The sequence below is a fragment of the Pomacea canaliculata genome, linkage group LG6, assembly GCF_003073045.1.
Source record: "Pomacea canaliculata isolate SZHN2017 linkage group LG6, ASM307304v1, whole genome shotgun sequence".
Lineage (NCBI taxonomy): Eukaryota > Metazoa > Mollusca > Gastropoda > Architaenioglossa > Ampullariidae > Pomacea > Pomacea canaliculata.
In genome coordinates, this window is record NC_037595.1 from 6,318,948 (window position 1) to 6,336,442 (window position 17,495).

The window sequence follows — 17,495 nt, forward strand, 5'->3', positions numbered from 1 at the left end:
CGAACACACACAAACACAGACGAGCCTTACGACGAGCAGCAGCGACGTGCTGACGACCTGAGCTCCTACACTGCTCTCCATGGCGACGACCTCTGACTGGTCTGGTGACGTGTTCTGACCTCGCAGGGACTGGACTGACAGTAGGAATGACAAACTCTGTAACTGTCTGCCTCTTTATAGTCCGGCGAGGGTGGGATGCACATAAGTAATGGAGGCTGGCTTCTTAAATAGACACTACAGTAAACAAACAATACTCTAAGGGGCTAGAGCGCCGAGAAAGCGAAGCAGCCTTTTGCCTATCCGGGGTTATTTACTACTAAGTCCATGTCTATGTCTCTTGACATGGCTGTGACGTTGATTGCACGAGGTAGACATGACATGGTAATTTAAATTTTTCAAGTTTTCTCAAATTTCGTTTTATAGATTTCGGATCGAGCAAAAGATTTGGTTGCTTTCCTGCGAGGTGTACCTAAGGTGACCTGAGACAACTAAGGGATGTGCTGAAGACTGGATGGCCCTGTCTTGTATTAATTCGTAATTGGCTGTGTTTAATTAAGTAGGGTTTTTTTTAGTCTTAGTTGAGCGTAGATGTGAGAATGAATGACCGATCGGAAGCCAGAAAACTTTTACTAGCTCAGATAGGGATTGTCTTAAATGTTTCATAATTGCTGTTAGTAAAAGGTTATGGGATCATGTATGGGAGAGTTGTTTTCTCTTGGGCTGCCAGCACTGACGAGGTGATGATTCTGTAAGTTGTGATGGAGACATGACATAGGTGAAGGTGTTCGCACCTCGAAAAATTTGTCGTTGCTGCCAAGACGATGACAAGTCCTTTCAACGGACGGTAGAATGAGAAGTGAGATGAAAATTCGTCATCGCTGCACCCTACAGGAATTTCAACCGCAGACACTGTTCGTGTTCTGCTGTCAGCACCTTGAATGGTTGTATATGCAACCCCCTGGAGTTATATCAGCCTTACCTTATTATGCACAGATCACTCTCCTCCCTCCACCTACATCAGCTGAGATAACTGCAAAACTATTTGTGGAAAATGAATTCAGCTCTTATTGAATGTCTTGGTCCTCTTCGTACCTAAGGTGGTGTACGTCAGGTATCCACTCAAAACCTCCATTTTTGTTTGTCAGCGCAAGTCTAGTTATGTTGTTCCCATTTAGTTTGTGTTCCTTCTGTTCTCTCTGTCTAATGACCGTCGCCATGTTCCTTTTGGCTGTTTCCTCTGGCCATCGGCTGACCAAGGAACGGCTATTTTGGGTGGTGCCTCTGGTTTCACGTATTCTCGTAGCCATCTTCATTTTTTTGGACTACGGTTGTCATATTTGTGCAGCTTGTCAGAATTTCTTTATTAGTAATTATGTTTAGTCAAAATATCTTGAAATATTTTTTCAGACATTTTGTTTGGAAGGTCTCTAGTTTCTACCTGATCTTTTTTTTCTATCTTGCAGCACTCTCTTCCACAGAGTAAGATTAAAAGGATTGTGCTTCTATATATTTTTAATTTTGTATTTTTCTTTCGAGATTTCTACTTCCAATATTTTTATCATGGCAAAGGCTTCATTTGATTTCATGAGTTTCTTTACATTTTTTTCTGTGTCTCCATTTGTTGTTACTAAACTGTCAAGATATGTGAGTTCTTGGACTTTCTCTTTTGTTATCAATTGTGATGGGTTCTGTTGACTTGACATGCAGTCTTATATTTTTTGTTGTTCCTGTGTTTTACTTTTGATGCAGTTTTTTTCAGATGGTTAATCTTTATGAGCATCTTTGTGCTGGCTGGATAGTGTGACAATGTCCTCATCATAATCTAAGTGTTACAGTACAGATGTAAGTGTCCAGCGGATTCCTCTTTTACCGTCTTTTCTTGCTTGTGTCATAAGCATGGTCATGGCCAGTATGAATAGAAACAGTAAGAGAATGCATCCCTGTTGGACACCAGCAGTAAAGTCGAAGTCGCCTGTAGCTTGCTCTTGCTACGAACTACTGTTTCTCATCCTGAAAGTGATGCCTGTATTCCATTCGTGCCAAAGAGCTCACACCATTATCCCTCCGTGTTCAGGAGTGGATATTTAACTGGTAGTGACCTCTCCTGCCACCTCTACTTTGGACCATTCTTGCTTCTGAGATTCCTCTTTACCGTACAACATTTAAAAATTGCTGTGTGTGTGTGTGGGGGGGGGGATCATTGACCTGTAGCTGCAGCAGCAGTTCCATCCTACCAGCAACAACAGGCATCTCCAGCCCGTCTTGCGGAGAGTTGTTTCATATTCTCTGCGGAACGTCCTGTCATCGTGCTGGCCTTACAACAATTATCTTACAGCAGAACATCTTCATCATTTCAGACTCGCCATCTGCTCTCCAAGCTCTTCTCCCCTGTCGTTATGACAACCCTTTTATCTTGGTTCAGCTCCATACCATTGATGATGTTCTTATTCGCACCAAGGACAATGTCTTCACGAAATGTTCAAGCCCCCAAGACCGCTTGCTAGTCTCCCGGGCAATCGCAGTCGCTGGTGTCATCCGACTGTAAGTCTATCCTCAGTGTCCTGTGTGGAATAGTTACTGATACATTCTTGGTCAGAATAAGCTGCATGCTATCATTCCCTGTCTTTGACCGCCCACCCCAGGCCGTTCTGTTTGTCGAGTGGAGGCAGTACTTAGTAGCCTTGACCTGAAATAACTCTTTCAATGTTGCAGCCAGTGGCTAGTCCCAGTCACAACCGCCTGCATTCTCACAAACGTGACAGTCATTAAACCACTACAATAACAAACAAACAATATCAAAGGTGTTTATTTTGGTTAGGTTAAGCAGCACAAATCAGGCTTTATATTGTAGTTTTTTGTGAATGGTGCACAAAATAGACAACTAATGTTGACCTTATACATATGCAAAGAATATATTGCCATCTCTCCACAAAAAAGATTGCAGATAGCTATTCACACTCAACAATTTTTAAAAAAAGATACCTTTCTATTGTATTATACACCTATGGCTGAAGATTTCATAAAAAGCAAAATATCTGTCTAGAATACCTGTGATGTAAGTTTTAAGTGAGTTTTAGATGTAAGTTTTTTTTGTAATGGCTTTATCAATCTTGAAATATTTCATAAGTTTCGTAATTTCGCTAGTAGAGAATAGTCAAGGTGTAAACTGAATCAACAAGTTTGACATCACTTTATCAACATCAGTTGTTTTAAGAACATAGAGCAATGAGAGAATCTGAATTTGTAGAATGAGTGTCAAAAGTAAAACTGCACAACCTTCTATTATTTACTTTTTAATTTCCGCCACGCACGCATGTAAACACGAACTTGCGAACACACACATCTCTCACTCTCTTTCTCTTTCACACGCACGCATGCAGACATACATAACTCAATACTATCAGTTATTTTTCATAATTGATTTTAGAAAATGACGTGAGTGAGAGTAGCTAGGCTCTTGCTGAACAACAAAATATTTACTAACAATTACTAAACAATCGTGTGATTACCTCCGTGCATTAAACTTTTTTTTTTCTTCGACAATCGAAAAACTATCTGATACTTCATATTGTTCCTGTAAGTTTGTATCTATACATCCATGTGTAATCTACAATTACAAAATAAAGAAAAAAGAAAAATTGCACATCAAGATGTATGCAGGAGAGTTACAGAAGTTGTTCAATAGATCGTCCACGTACGACTGGTAGCTTAAACAAATGTTAATTGGTAAAAAATGTTAATTGGTGCCTGTCACTGATATTAGAGACACAATGGCGGTCTCGCCCATCTTGATCAACTCTCTGCCTTTGTTTTCCTACTTATTTAATGAGTGTGATGTTTCTTTAGATACATATTTGATGTCACGTGCATGTTCGATTCCCTTACTCCCCCAATCCATCCCTTCCTTTGTTACTTTCTTTGTTTTAGGTTTGTTCCTCTTTACCCTGGAGTTGTTTACTTGTGAAAACTAACAACAACAACCAAATCAGAGATCTATGCTAACTTTCGTCTTCTCACCCAGTACTGTTGTACAGTATTCTTCAGGCCTGCAAGGACCTTGTCTTACTAAAGTATCTCACGCTGACCTGACGACTTGGTGTGAGGTCGGAGTTCTACGGCCGATCCAACAATAATGCGCTAGAAGGATGTCTGCGTTATCAAAATTGTTAATATTTGAAAAGTATTGTAGCCAAGTGCTAAGAGTTACATATTCAGCTATTGGCTATTGTAATTCTGGACATTACAACCTTAGACAGGTCGCGTGGACCTCGTCACCTGCCTGGGGTCGCAGTCCACAGTGTCAAGGTTACACAGTCTATTCATCCTACAGAAGAAACTTTGGGGAGCAGATTTATGATTCGATGTCTGTTGGCTGTAAGTTTGTCTGCCTCGACTGATAAACATTTATTCTTTGTCTCTGTGTGGGCAAAATGGCGTCTAATTGTGTGGCATGCAGGACGACCCCCTTTAACATAAATCTGTTAAAGAACTGTGTAGTAAGCTAAACATATGGTTTGTCGTTTCCAACAAACCTTCCCTTCCATCCCTATCCTACCGCAAATGCTGGAATAAAGGGACTGCACCTTGATTTTAGGGTTACAGTAGGTGCAGGAGTTACTTACCATGCGTGAGTTCCTAAGGTTTACGTGGCTTCATTCTATTTTCAGTGATGTTTGCACATTAATTGTGCTTCCCTCTTTGTGAAGTTCATTCGTTAAAGGTATTCCACAGTAGATTAACAAATGATAGTAGAAATCACCGTAGCCTTATAGAATTTGTTAAACCTCCTATGACTATTCCTCTTCCTCCCGCTCTTTTAGGTTTGTTGGTCTGGCAGATTTTTTTCTTTTGACAATACCATTTTCTAAACAGAACTGTGTTGACACTAGCTCTACGAAAACTAGATTCTGTAAATTGGAAAGAAATTATATCACTGATTGCAGTAATGATGAAAGTCTATATTCTTACCAGTGTATATACCAGGGAGGAGGAACCTTTTTTCTGTCAAGGGCAATTTAAAAATATTTATAAGTTTATAACATCATTCGCGGGACTTACAAAATAATCAGCTTAAAATTTATCATCCTGTATTTGGTAAAACAGAAGTTTCTTCCTAGTGTGTTAACACTTTTCCAGCCTGCCTGACACTGACTGTCCTCTGGGTCATATATAGGCAGACGGTATGGTGAACGCTCATTTTGTTTTTGTCCAGTCTGTTCACCGCCAGCGAAACCTGATCGCCATCTGCATCTAAATTTTCGTCCACCGCTTGTTTTATTGTGTAGATGATGTACAGAGTGATAATGAATGTTGTCTATGACCATGTCAGGCGCGTCACTCGTCCGTGTCTTGTTCATCCCGTAATCAAGGTATGCCTGTATGTATGTGTGTATGTATGTCTGTATGTGCGTGTATGTTGAAATAGGGAGAATGAGGATTATCGTGTGGAGTGAAAAATGTGATGGATACTCAGGTTTATCCATTCAGCCTTGCGTTGTTTTGTCAAAGTCTAAGATTTCAGACAAAGTTGAGATATTCACTCCATGAAAAGATTGATATCATCTGGTGACATTACAAATATAAGTAACAATGTACTCTGTGGTTTGTACTCCACGCAGAAGGACCGCGTTTACACATACACCACCATTCGCAGCTGACATACAAAAACTGTACAAAGACTTTGCACATCCTTTGCAGACACAGTCTCCTCACAGTGCAGGCCACAGACTCAGTGACATTGCAGGGAGAAGGAATCCTGGCCCAGTCATCCAGAGATCAACAGAGGTCAAAAGAGAGGGAAGCCTGTGGATTGTGGTGTCTTCGGATCAGAAAGAATCGAAATCATCGAGATGAGAGGTGGCATCTCATCGAACGCGCAGTGGACAGGTGCGACACTACACCCACCCGACACACACGCAGACATGCACACACGCACCAAAACGAAGTTCAGTGAAGAATGACATGCATGTATTATGTATGTGCGTCTGTATGTATTATTGTCCATGTTTATGTATATAAGCTTTATGTGTGTATGTGTGTGCGTGCGTGCATAAGTGCATATGTGTGTGTGTGTGTGTGTTTCCCTTTTGGGGGTGTTATTGGTTTGGGAAATTATCTATATCTACCTTCATTTGATTTTTTACCTTCCCACTCCGTCCTACGTAAAATCATTCCCTTGTAACCACTATAGTAAGAACTAAAAGGTGTCGGGCTCAAATTTCGACTCAGAACACTCTCTGAGTGATAATGTTTCGCAGAACTGGCTGTCGAGAGTTTGACCGGGTACTACACACTCCACGAATCTAACCAGTCGAGAAAAAAATCCTCAAACAGCAGACTTTGAAAACAGCATGGGGGCCATGTCTGGCTTGTGACTGACACATGTCCGCAAAAACACTAACGATCTAAACAATCGAGAAAAAAATCCTCAAAAAGCAGACTCTGCCTATAGCCAGATAGTTCATAAAAAGTGTCATTTTCTGACAAAGGTTTCCAGGAATATCCAAGTGCCTCAGAAATTATTTGTTTCAGTTCCTCTATTTCTGTGTTAGCTGCATGTTCGCCAAACAAAATTTTATGTTCATAGACCAGTAGCGTCTTGAGAGCTGGGGCATGTCGAGCCAGGCTGATAAGTGCATCTTTTGGGATGAAGAGGTTAAGCACCACAGTGTGCACACACGTCAGCCTAGACGCCAGGTACTGTGAACATAGATACATGATGAGGTTTAGCAGCACATTCAGCACACTTCAGTCTAGACGCCAGGTACTGTGAACATAGATACATGATGAGGTTTAGCAGCACATTCAGCACACTTCAATCTAGACGCCGTGTAAACATACAGTTTTGGCTGGAGGAAGACGAGTTCAAAAATTTTTAATGAATTAGCATTTCTTTTTCAAGGAGTTCCAGGATTTGTACTACAGATGCCCTGTACTACAGATGCAGCTAGTTTTTTTCTGAACATGGAAAATTGTTATTTAAAAGCCAGATGCAAAATTGCTTTCAAATGGCTGAGCTCAGTACAAGATGTCAACCACCAAAATCTGGATAAAAAAACCCTTATTCTATTTACATTACAAGCTGTGACCAAACCCCAGTTCTCCAGCTCCCTCATGCAGGCGAAGTACTGGGTCAGAGACTTCAGCTGTGAAGTAGACCACCTAGGCCATATTGTCTGCATGTTCCACAACTTTTCGACCAGTGTTAATAGTAAACTCAGTGTACACAGGGAACAGGACAAGAAAGCACACACCCTTGAGGGATTACCATGTGGACAATCTTCTTTAACAGAATCATTCCACTCACTGAGAAATCTACCCTGCTAGATGAACACGACTCAGCAATGTCTCTCGTCGGAACTCTCGGATCCATTGTGTGGCCTCATTCTTCAAGAACAGACTCATCCATAAGACTAGGCTGGTGTTGTTGTCCATATTGTTTGGGGGGTATGGGGTATAATTAGTGACTGCGCCCATTCTTTGGGCGATGCCTTCCCAGACTCTTTGGCACATGACAGTCAGCGCCTTTGTAGTTTCTTCCCCACGCTTCTTGAGCAATTCAGCTGGCACATTATCAATGCCTGGCAACTGTCTTCCCTTCAGACGATGCACAGCTCTTTTGACCCTTCCCACAGGACTGGTAGGTTTGCAGGTTCACCTTTGCCTGGTTGGTTTGGAGGATGTTGGTGTTGGTCTTCAGCTGGAAGTTGTACACATTCTTGCAGTACTCAGTCCATCGGTTGAGAACAGCATTGGTTTTTGTGAGGTTGCCATTGCTGTATTTGATGCCTGAGGTCTTGTGCTGCTGATATGTCTTAGTGAGGGTCTTTACAAGTTGGTAGGCCTTCTTACTGTTACCTTGTGCCATTCCATCCTCTATGGTCTGGCATTGGCTCTTGATTCAGTTCTCCCTAGCTGCCTTCATTCCTTTCTTGAAGGCACAGTTCGCCTCTTTGTATTTGGAAGCTGCTTCGGGTTTGCTTTTCTTTTTCCTCTTCACGGTCATTCTTTGGTCACAGAGATCTAGGATGTCGTTCACGATCAGTGGCTGTTTCTTATTGCTATGTCACCTTAGAACCTCCTGGGCTGTTGACATTAACACCTCTTTGATGTTTCCAGAGAGGGTGTCTACATCACAGTCCACCAGGTTCAGCATGGAAAATTTTCCTCCAACTATGGACTTGAAGACTTGTGCAACGTTTGGGTCTTGAAGCTTCTCTAAATCAAAGTGAATGTTTGAAGGGAGTGTTTGAGAGTCGCTTTGCTTTTAGCTCCAGCTTCAGGTCTGTTAGGTAACACTGTACAATAGGTCCCAACTTGTTATATATCTAGCATTATGTGAGTAAAAAAAATATTTTTTCATTAACATTTCTTTTAGGACAATTATGTCAAGTTCTCTCTCTTATGCCAAACACAAGTAATATAATGCACATTGTTTACCTCGAAGGTAGTAGGCAGGTCCTCCAAATCCGAGAACATCACATCAAGATCACTAGGATACCAGACGACTCCTATGAAGCTAAACATTTCTAGTGTCGCTCCATAGGTATCGGCTATAGAAACCAATAACTCTCTAGAGATGCCGTCACAAAGACTGTCCAATGCCAAGCTGCGTGCGTATGGATTAGGGCACAAGACCACATCACTAAAGCGGAACACATAGTGCACCTGAAACAGACAGCAACTACATTAAGACAGTGTGGATGTTCAAGTTCTGTTATCTAACAAAACCAAGCTCTAAAAATAAAAATGTCGAGCTCAGCACAGAACTTACACATCACAAGATGTTATTTCCCTAAATCTGTGTAAATACTCTTGTTCTGTTATCATAGGTACAAGCACAACTTGTCATGCATGGAAAGAGGTCATAATTACTGTAGATTTACCTCCAACTTAAAAGCATTTCTTATCTTACACATTGTGTCGTATGCATGGAGTTTTGTATGTCCTATTTCAGATCTACTGGCTGTAGTTTAAATGGTCAATGATGTAAGTATATCTACGGACTTTTGCGCAACTGATAAAGAAAGCATGATCTTATGATTTTGTGGGGTGACTTTGTTCTAAGTTCTTTTAAAACCTGACAAAGAAGTTAGGAAGATTTGTAAAAACAAGAATTTGATTAAGACCAGTGTGGAAACCTGCCTTTAGGTTCCGCCCAGGTAAAAGTTGCAGTCCATGCCAGTCAATGGCTGATTGTTCATCATAAAAAAGATCACGGGTATGCACATCACTCATGAGACGTACAGCTCCTGCAGGTTGAATTCTACAAGTTGTTGCAAAATCTGAGTATTCAGATATTGGATCGGGCATTTGAGTACACGTAGTGACGTGCAGTAGACTAGAGAGTTCATAGGACGCAATGTAGATTCCATTTTGCCATAAGAAAAGTCCAGGCAGGCAACCTGCCACCGAAGTAACAAAATGTCATATATAACAAGAAACTATGAAAATGTATCCTCAGAAAATTAAACCCATTATTCAAGAAGACGACAGTGTGTGAACCACTATTCTTGTTATATATGTCTGTTAGTCACATATAGATGTAAAATCAACATCAACCCCATCTTTGTATATAAACCTCTTTAAAGTTAAATTTTCCCTTATTTTAATGCCTTTGTTTTGTAGCAAAGTAGTGTTTCCGGTCTTTAGATTGAAGGCTAGATGTCAAACAGCATAACTTTTGCTTATTCTGTTACCTTTATAAACAAACTTTTGTTATAGTCTTGTTGATGCGTGCCCGAATGATACAATAGGGACAGACTTGTTATTTTGCTGTGAGACAGCATTTAGTTGGTAACAAATCCCTACCACTCATTAAACTTGTTATAACACAATAGGAAACATCAAACTATATCAGCCTCAGCTACAATTGAAGAAAACTGGTGAAAATAACTGAAACATTGTGTACATCTGTAGAACATACTTTGACTAGAGTTGTACCTCTGCCTCACCTTCTGCAGCACATTGTGCTCTTGGTACCAGTCTAACAGCTTGCAGAGTCCAGCCTGCGTTCCCTCAGAGAGGAAAGAAACACGACACAGACTGAGGTCCAGGGAGGGGTTGAAGCTGAACATCCTCTGCAGAGGTTTGATGTAGCGCGCACCAGAACGCTTAATGGAGGAGGGGGAGAGCTTGGGTGGGTGGTAGATGACCAGTGACTTTAGACGAAAACAGTGTGTCTCTAAAGCTCCTAGCAGAGCCAAGTCAGTTTCCTGAGGATTGTCAGCGGATGGAAAGACTTCCAGCCATATAACAGCATGGGTGAAGAACTGTCCATACTGTGCAATACATGTGATTTCTTCAAGTAAGTAGTTATTGGACACGAGAGCTTGAACGGACTGTGCATAGTAACGGTCATTTTCAAAATCTTTCCACCCTAAAGTAGAGTGAAGAATTCTGTTCCATGCTGGGAAGGCTTTCACTGCCATTAGCTTTTCCTTCCAGTGCAAATGCTGGAAGATACTGCTCAGGACTACATCTGGCAAGTTAGTAATGGTGGTTTCAACAGAGAGAGGAGGCGTTCGCGTTCGATTGCAGTACTGACCTGAGACCTCTCCATACTCGCCCTGCGAGGCCGCCCAAAGAAAACATTTTATTACTGACGTGCTGTGTAGAGTGTCGTTATTGGTTATTTTAAGTTCAAATGACGTAATGTGACGTCAAAATAAAGTGACGACAAAAAGGAGAAAGTTAAGGTAAAGGGACGAGGGGGGGGGGGGGAAATGGCGGATCGGGGAAGGAGCACTGACTTGTGGCCATTGTTCTAGCCGTGCATTAAAGGGTTGCACCTACTGACGGTTCCTGCTTTTATTTGACTGCTGGACAGTTGTTGTCGTTAGTCCAAAGTCCCACCACTCGGCTACGTCAATTTGGCGCTGCGAGCAAGATATTTGTCAGCAGAGAAGTGCACAATGGCTGAAGAGGACGACAGTACAGCAGAGGCTGTAGGAAAATGTCATTTATTCCGATTTCAGAAGTTTGCCGGAGGGCCAAGTGTCTGCGAGTTTGAAAGAGAGATGGAGGTAGCTCTCGCCATCAGCCCGATGCCTGAGAATGCGGCGTGTGCTTATATTCTTAACTCGCTGGAGGGACCTGCCTGAGGGCGAGTTCTGATGTTCCCTCATGACATGATAGACACGCCGGAAAAGATTTTGGATGTTTTGATGGAGGAATACGGTGAGCGGAGAGATATTGTGGACATTATTGCAAGTTTTTATAACCGCCGACAGCAGAGTGAGGAGGCATTCATCGAATATGCCGCGACCCTCCGGAATTTCCAGGCGAAAGCAAATCGCCTGCTGATCGCCAGTACACACCTGGCGGCCTTTGTGAAAGGACTTAAAAACAGCCAGGTCCGACGTGAAACATCCAGACAGCTGGCCGACCATGGGTCTTTTTTTGCCGATCGACGTGTAGAGAGAGAGGAGATGTGTAATGGCAGGGAAAATGAGACAGATGGTCTGACTGCACGAGTCACACAGTTGGAGATGGAGGCAGCCTCCCAGCTTCGCAGGACATTGTCAGCACAAACAGAAATATCTGCGAAGACAGAAGACAAAACAACGGGGCGGCCAGCTATCAAGACCTCCCCATGACAGCGATGGTGGAGGGGGCAGAAGGCGAGGTTTCTGCAGGTGGTTCAACGTGTCAAAGGGATGGGGGTTCATCACACCTGATAATGGCGGCCAAGACGTCTTTGTCCACCATTCAGTCATTCACAAGGCAGGCTTTCGCAGCCTCGGCAAAGGTGGTGTCGGAGGAGTGAAATGCCGAGGCAGTGATCACCGGCCGATTTGAAAGAGAAAAGTTTCAAAACAAGCCTGTGGTGCAACTGCAACAGCGGCAACCGTACAACGACGGCAGAGCCAAGCACAACTGCAACGGAACAGATTCCATGGGCGGAGCGGCCGGAGTACCTGTAATACCACCAACCGGCCAGTTGGGGATGACAGTGCTGTGTACACGGTCAGGCCCCTTGTTGAGGGAAGGCGGCTAAAGGACAGAACTAACTTTCCCATGTTTTTAGACACGGTGAACCAATCACGTTCGCTGCATGTACGGCCAGTGGGCTCGTTAATGGACTCTTTACCTTTTACCTTTGCTACGTTGAAGAGTTCAATGGTGACCAATACACAAGGTTGAAGCGGGAACACACCATAGTTACAATGCTAACTTGATTTTTCTGACATTTCTTGAAATAGTTTTAGGATGAGTGGATTTTCAGGACATAGATTTATCCTCAGGACTCAACGGTTAAGATCACCTTTCACTAATTTGTTCATAGACCTGGTTACAAATGTTATAAAATGCACTCCAGCAATTATTACATGAGATTACACTTCGTTCAATTTCTAACCATCCTGCGTGCCTGGTGTCGTGAAAATTGAATTTGATCATGCTTGAGTTATAAGCAAGGTCCAGTCGGATATCTTGATAATGTTTGGCTCAATCCATTTAAGATGCGTGCTCTCAAAACTTGAGAGAAAATGATTGTGTGTGTATATGCGTGCGTGCGTGCAACCGGATACGTGGGTGTCGAGTAGAGGAACAGATGAGGTGGAAAAACTCGAGATATCAGCGAGATTTTATCTATTTATTGTGGACGTTTATTTAGCTGTAATGGCTACAGTGTTTCAACCACATATCATATGGTTCGTCCATTTAGCGAGCCCACACTGATCACGTGTCAGATTTTATCTTTTGTAGGTAGAATGTCGTCTGAAAATATTACTGGGTTCTGCAGTGACAGGTGAATTATTATGTAGTCATCGATTAAGTCCTACATCAACTGAGATAACTGCAAAACTATTTGTGGAAAATGAATTCAGCTCTTATTGAATGTCTTGGTCCTCTTCGTACCTAAGGTGGTGTACGTCAGGTATCCACTCAAAACCTCCATTTTTGTTTGTCAGCGCAAGTCTAGTTATGTTGTTCCCATTTAGTTTGTGTTTCTTCTGTTGTCTCTCTGTCTAATGACCGTCGCCATGTTCCTTTTGGCTGTTTCCTCTGGCCATCGGCTGACCAAGCAAGGGCTATTTCGGGTGGTGCCTCTGGTTTCACGTATTCTAGTAGCCATCTTCATTTTTTTGGACTACGGTTGTCATATTTGTGCAGCTTGTCAGAATTTCAGAATCTTTAGTAAGAATATCTGACAATCTTTCTTCAGACATTTTGTTTGGAAGGTCTCTAGGATTTTTTTTTATCTTGCAGCTTTATAATTTTGTATTTTTCTTTCGAGATTTCTACTTCAATATTTTATCATGGCAAAGGCTTCATTTGATTTCATGAGTTTGTTTACATGTTTTTCTGTTTCGCCATTTGTTGTTACTAAACTGTCAGTTCTTGGACTTTCTATTTTGTTATCAATTGTGATGGGTTCTGTTGACTTGACATGCAATCTTATATTTTTTGTTGTTCTGTGTTTTACTTTTGATGCAGTTTTTTTCAGCAGGCTGGATAGTGTGACAATGTCCTCATCATAATCTAAGTGTTACAGTACAGATGTAAGTGTCCCGCGGATTCCTCTTTTCCCGTTTTTTCTTGCTTGTGTCATAAGCATGGTCATGGCCAGTATGAATAGGAACAGTAAGAGAATGCATCACAAGTCGAAGTCGCCTGTAGCTTGCTCTTGCTACGAACTACTGTTTTCATCCTGAAAGTGATGCTGTATTCCATTCGTGCCAAAGAGCTCACATCATTATCCCTCCGTGTTCAGGAGTGGATATTTAACTGGTAGTGACTTTTCCTGCCACCTCTACTTTGGACCATTCTTGCTTCTGAGATTCCTCTTTACCGTACAACATTTAAAAATTGCTGTGTGTGTGTGTGGGGTGGGGGGATCATTGACCTGTAGCTGCAGCAGCAGTTCCATCCTACCAGCAACAACAGGCATCTCCAGCCCGTCTTGCGGAGAGTTGTTTCATATTCTCTGCGGAACGTCCTGTCATCGTGCTGGCCTTACAACAATTATCTTACAGCAGAACATCTTCATCATTCAGACTCGCCATCTGCTCTCCAAGCTCTTCTCCCCTGTCGTTATGACAACCCTTTTTATCTTGGTTCAGCTCCATACCATTGATGATGTTCTTATTCGCACCAAGGACAATGTCTTCACGAAATGTTCAAGCCCTCAAGACCGCTTGCTAGTCTCCCGGGCAATCGCAGTCGCTGGTGTCGTCCGACTGTAAGTCTATCCTCAGTGTCCTGTGTGGAATAGCTACTGATACATTCTTGGTCAGAATAAGCTGCATGCTATCATTCCCTGTCTTTGACCGCCCACCCCAGGCCGTTCTGTTTGTCGAGTGGAGGCAGTACTTAGTAGCCTTGACCTGAAATAACTCTTTCAATGTTGCAGCCAGTGGCTAGTCCCAGTCACAACCGCCTGCATTCTCACAAACGTGACAGTCATTAAACCACTACAATAACAAACAAACAATATCAAAGGTGTTTATTTTGGTTAGGTTAAGCAGCACAAATCAGGCTTTATATTGTAGTTTTTTGTGAATGGTGCACAAAATAAACAACTAATGTTGACCTCATATGTATGCAAAGAATATATTGCCATCTCTCCACAAAAAAGTCTGCAGATAGCTATTCACACTCAACAATTTTTAAAAAAAATACCTTTCTATTGTATTATACACCTATGGCTGAAGATTTCATAAAAAGCAAAATATCTATCTAGAATACCTGTGATGTAAGTTTTAAGTAAGTTTTTGATGTAAGTTTTTTTTGTAATGGCTTTATCAATCTTGAAATATTTCATAATTTTCGTAATTTCACTAGTAGAGAATAGTCAAGGTGTAAACTGAATCAACAAGTTTGACATCATTTTATCAACATCAGCTGTTTTAAGAAAATAGCAATGAGAGAATCTGAATTTGTAGAATGAGTGTCAAAAGTAAAACTGCACAACCTTCTATTAATTTATTTCACATGAAATATAATTTACCTCTTTGAAGAAGGATTACTGTCCAGTGTTATCTTTTCGTAACAAATGTCATATGAATTTAACCTTTTATTTTATTTGTCCACTTAATAATTTTGTCGTTATGAACTGATCCTGCTGTGTGATAGTTCCTGTGTGAAATGCTTCGTATGAGAACATACAGGCCGAAAAGAGACTAAAACGTTGAAGACAAAATCAGTTTTTAAAAAAAATCAAAACTTTTATTTGAAGTGAAAAAGGTAAAAGGATTTTTTTCCGTTGGTCGCGGGATTTTCTTTAATACATATAACTTAAAATATTAAAGTGTGAGGGGCACTCTTACACATATTTTATAATAAACTTTCTTATATTAATAATCTTATCAGTAAATAGATAATTTGAAATTTGTGATGATCAGATTTTTAGAGGTTGTGAGGATGCCCCTCAATCATTTCTAAAGTTACAATTCTTAGCGCAGCCCACATCACAACACTGAAGATGTGGGGACAGTCGGTGTCAGTCCAGCCCGTGTTCACAGATTCTAAACCTCCTAGGGTCTGTCTTTAACAGAGATAAAAAATGAAATATTATTGACAGTATTGTATGTTAGAGATGTCTGCGTTCACATACACGTTCGTGGTAATGATTTACATTATCGACACTTCACATCGCTAGTAACCTCTATTCTGGTAAGAATAATTATCACACTCAGTGTGTGTAGAAAAGTTTAAAATCTTTTTAAAATTCATCTTTAACGCTTTCAATATTTCCTTCTTGTCAGTCTATCTTTTTTTTACATGTCTTTAACATGTTACATACTCTTTTAGTCAAGCCATCATTTATCTAAAATCACACATTTTTTCGCGTAAACGTTTCAGAACAAAGTCCTAACAGACCAACAAAAGATAATTTCAGACAGTAATTTAAAAATAATTTGTGACGACTCTAAAGTTGTTGACGTAATTATGTACTCGTCACGGTATGTACACTCACCTGTATTAGAGCGACAACACATTATGTACACTCACCTGTATCACAGCGACAACACATTATGTACACTCACCTGTATCACAGCGACAACACATTATGTACACTCACCTGTATCACAGCGACAACACATTATGTACACTCACCTGTATCACAGCGACAACACATTATGTACACTCACCTGTATCACAGCGACAACACATTATGTACACTCACCTGTATCACAGCGACAACACATTATGTACACTCACCTGTATCAGAGCGACAACACATTATGTACACTCACCTGTATCACAGCGACACACATTATGTACACTCACCTGTATCACAGCGACAACACATTATGTACACTCACCTGTATCACAGCGACAACACAGGTTCTCTCGTTCTTGTTTGCAGTAAAAGTTCTTTGGACACGGGATACCCGGTGAACAGGAGGCGATTTCCCACATTTGGTTTCTTTTTCGTAGAAGTGGCCTCCCTATAGGACACCCGTGATGCCTAAGAGTGTTCCTTTCTGTGAGTATAGAACAGTTTGAGAGTTACTATCAATGGGATAGCGTGTAATGCTTCACACTCCTTTTTTCATTTACTCCACATCTGTTCATCTTTTTAAAATATAAACCATCATCCTTTTAAGCATCATATTTATATTTCTTTTTTTCATTTTACCGTTTCGTACTAACCCTGACCATTTTTTACACACTTTTCTCCTCTTTGCTGTCTCAAAAAGGGTTTGTCATCATCCAAAGCATCGTCACTTAATTACTGCAAATACAAGTAGTGACACAGCATCCTTCCCACTCTTTCCTCCCTTCTAAAAGTAACAGAAGCTGATACACACCTCTCACTTCAACATCCACTCTAAGCTAAAGCTTACAGTAACCATTATTTTACACAGACTCACCAACGCACACAGGTTTTAGCCAGCAGGTTAGTGGCACAACTCGTGACATAAAGCACCACTTGGCAACCCGACATTCTTCGGTAGGCGGGCACTTCTGAAAGCAGACGACAGCAAATGTGATTCACACACACATCACATACAGTATTATCACACACACATACACACACAGAGTACAACTCCACGCATACAGTGCTACTCTTCACACAGAGCACACAGTACTACTCCACACACAGTAGTACTCCTCACCACACGACTGAAGGCTGTTACATCCGGTCTGAGGTCACACATCCAATGAAATTTCACGTTCTATTTAAAGACAACAGCACAACAGACTAAAACTACGTCACACAGACCATCTACATTCTACAGTAATGTCACACCTGTGAACTCGGTCTACGTATAGTATATAATTTATCCTTTGCTGTGATTTGTTAAAATAATGTTCAGATTTACCTTGCTTTGGCAAAGAGGATCAATTCAATGGTTGGCACCAACTGACGGCAGAATAAACTGAAACACAGAACAATGTGACAGTAATTATTAATTCAGTCACCACCTTTTATTTTTAAAAAAGCTAGTTATGGTTTTCGCAAGGTGTGTCCAGCCCCACTTCCGCTTCTTGATGTCCTGGCTGGCAGGTTTTTGGTTGGTTCTCTCCCACAGGTCTGTACT

The 17,495-nt window shown here is 41.3% G+C and overlaps 3 protein-coding genes and 1 long non-coding RNA gene across 6 annotated transcripts in view; 1 reads left to right on the plus strand and 3 right to left on the minus strand.

The window, feature by feature from the left end:
- The window catches only part of LOC112565602 (whey acidic protein-like), a 30,562-nt gene that overhangs the window by 12,413 nt on the left and 654 nt on the right, over positions 1–17,495 (minus strand). Inside the window, exon 1 of one of the 2 annotated variants that reach the window (XM_025241154.1) lies at positions 31–96. The exons of the other annotated variant lie outside the window; for it this stretch is intronic. Within the exon in view, the coding sequence (XP_025096939.1) occupies positions 31–81 (51 nt within the window). The 5' untranslated portion in view covers positions 82–96. Of the gene's footprint in view, positions 1–30; positions 97–17,495 lie in introns of those variants that run through there. 2 annotated transcript variants of the gene reach the window in all.
- The window catches only part of LOC112565604, a 71,626-nt gene that overhangs the window by 8,289 nt on the left and 45,842 nt on the right, over positions 1–17,495 (plus strand). Inside the window, exon 5 of the transcript XR_003099445.1 lies at positions 5,698–5,900. The gene's annotated coding sequence lies outside the window, so the exon portion shown is untranslated. Of the gene's footprint in view, positions 1–5,697 lie in introns of the transcript that reaches the window.
- Positions 2,198–17,371, minus strand: LOC112565606. 2 transcript variants are annotated; one of them, XR_003099448.1, is made up of 5 exons: positions 17,277–17,371; positions 16,824–16,917; positions 16,272–16,433; positions 14,918–15,490; positions 2,198–3,276 (listed from the first exon to the last, which is right to left on the minus strand). It is a non-coding gene; the product is annotated as an uncharacterized LOC112565606 (long non-coding RNA). The 2 variants fall into 2 exon arrangements; XR_003099447.1 differs by lacking the exon at positions 2,198–3,276 and having other exon boundaries at positions 14,241–15,490.
- LOC112565603 lies at positions 6,001–10,497 on the minus strand. The gene is made up of 4 exons (XM_025241155.1): positions 9,954–10,497; positions 9,145–9,404; positions 8,440–8,667; positions 6,001–6,699 (listed from the first exon to the last, which is right to left on the minus strand). Exons 2-4 carry the CDS (start codon positions 9,310–9,312, stop codon positions 6,397–6,399), a joined length of 699 nt encoding a protein of 232 aa, XP_025096940.1. The 5' UTR covers positions 9,313–9,404; positions 9,954–10,497; the 3' UTR covers positions 6,001–6,396.

Bases quoted from the DNA above. Each gene is read 5' to 3' on its own strand.
- LOC112565603 (XM_025241155.1), bottom strand. From the start codon at position 9,312: ATGCCCGATCCAATATCTGAATACTCAGATTTTGCAACAACTTGTAGA. The intron at 8,668-9,144 runs GCAGGTTTCCAC...TGTCTGTTTCAG, and splicing joins TACCTGGGCGGAACCTAAAG to GTGCACTATGTGTTCCGCTT. The intron at 6,700-8,439 runs GTAAACAATGTG...CTATGTTCACAG, and splicing joins ACCTGCCTACTACCTTCGAG to TACCTGGCGTCTAGGCTGAC.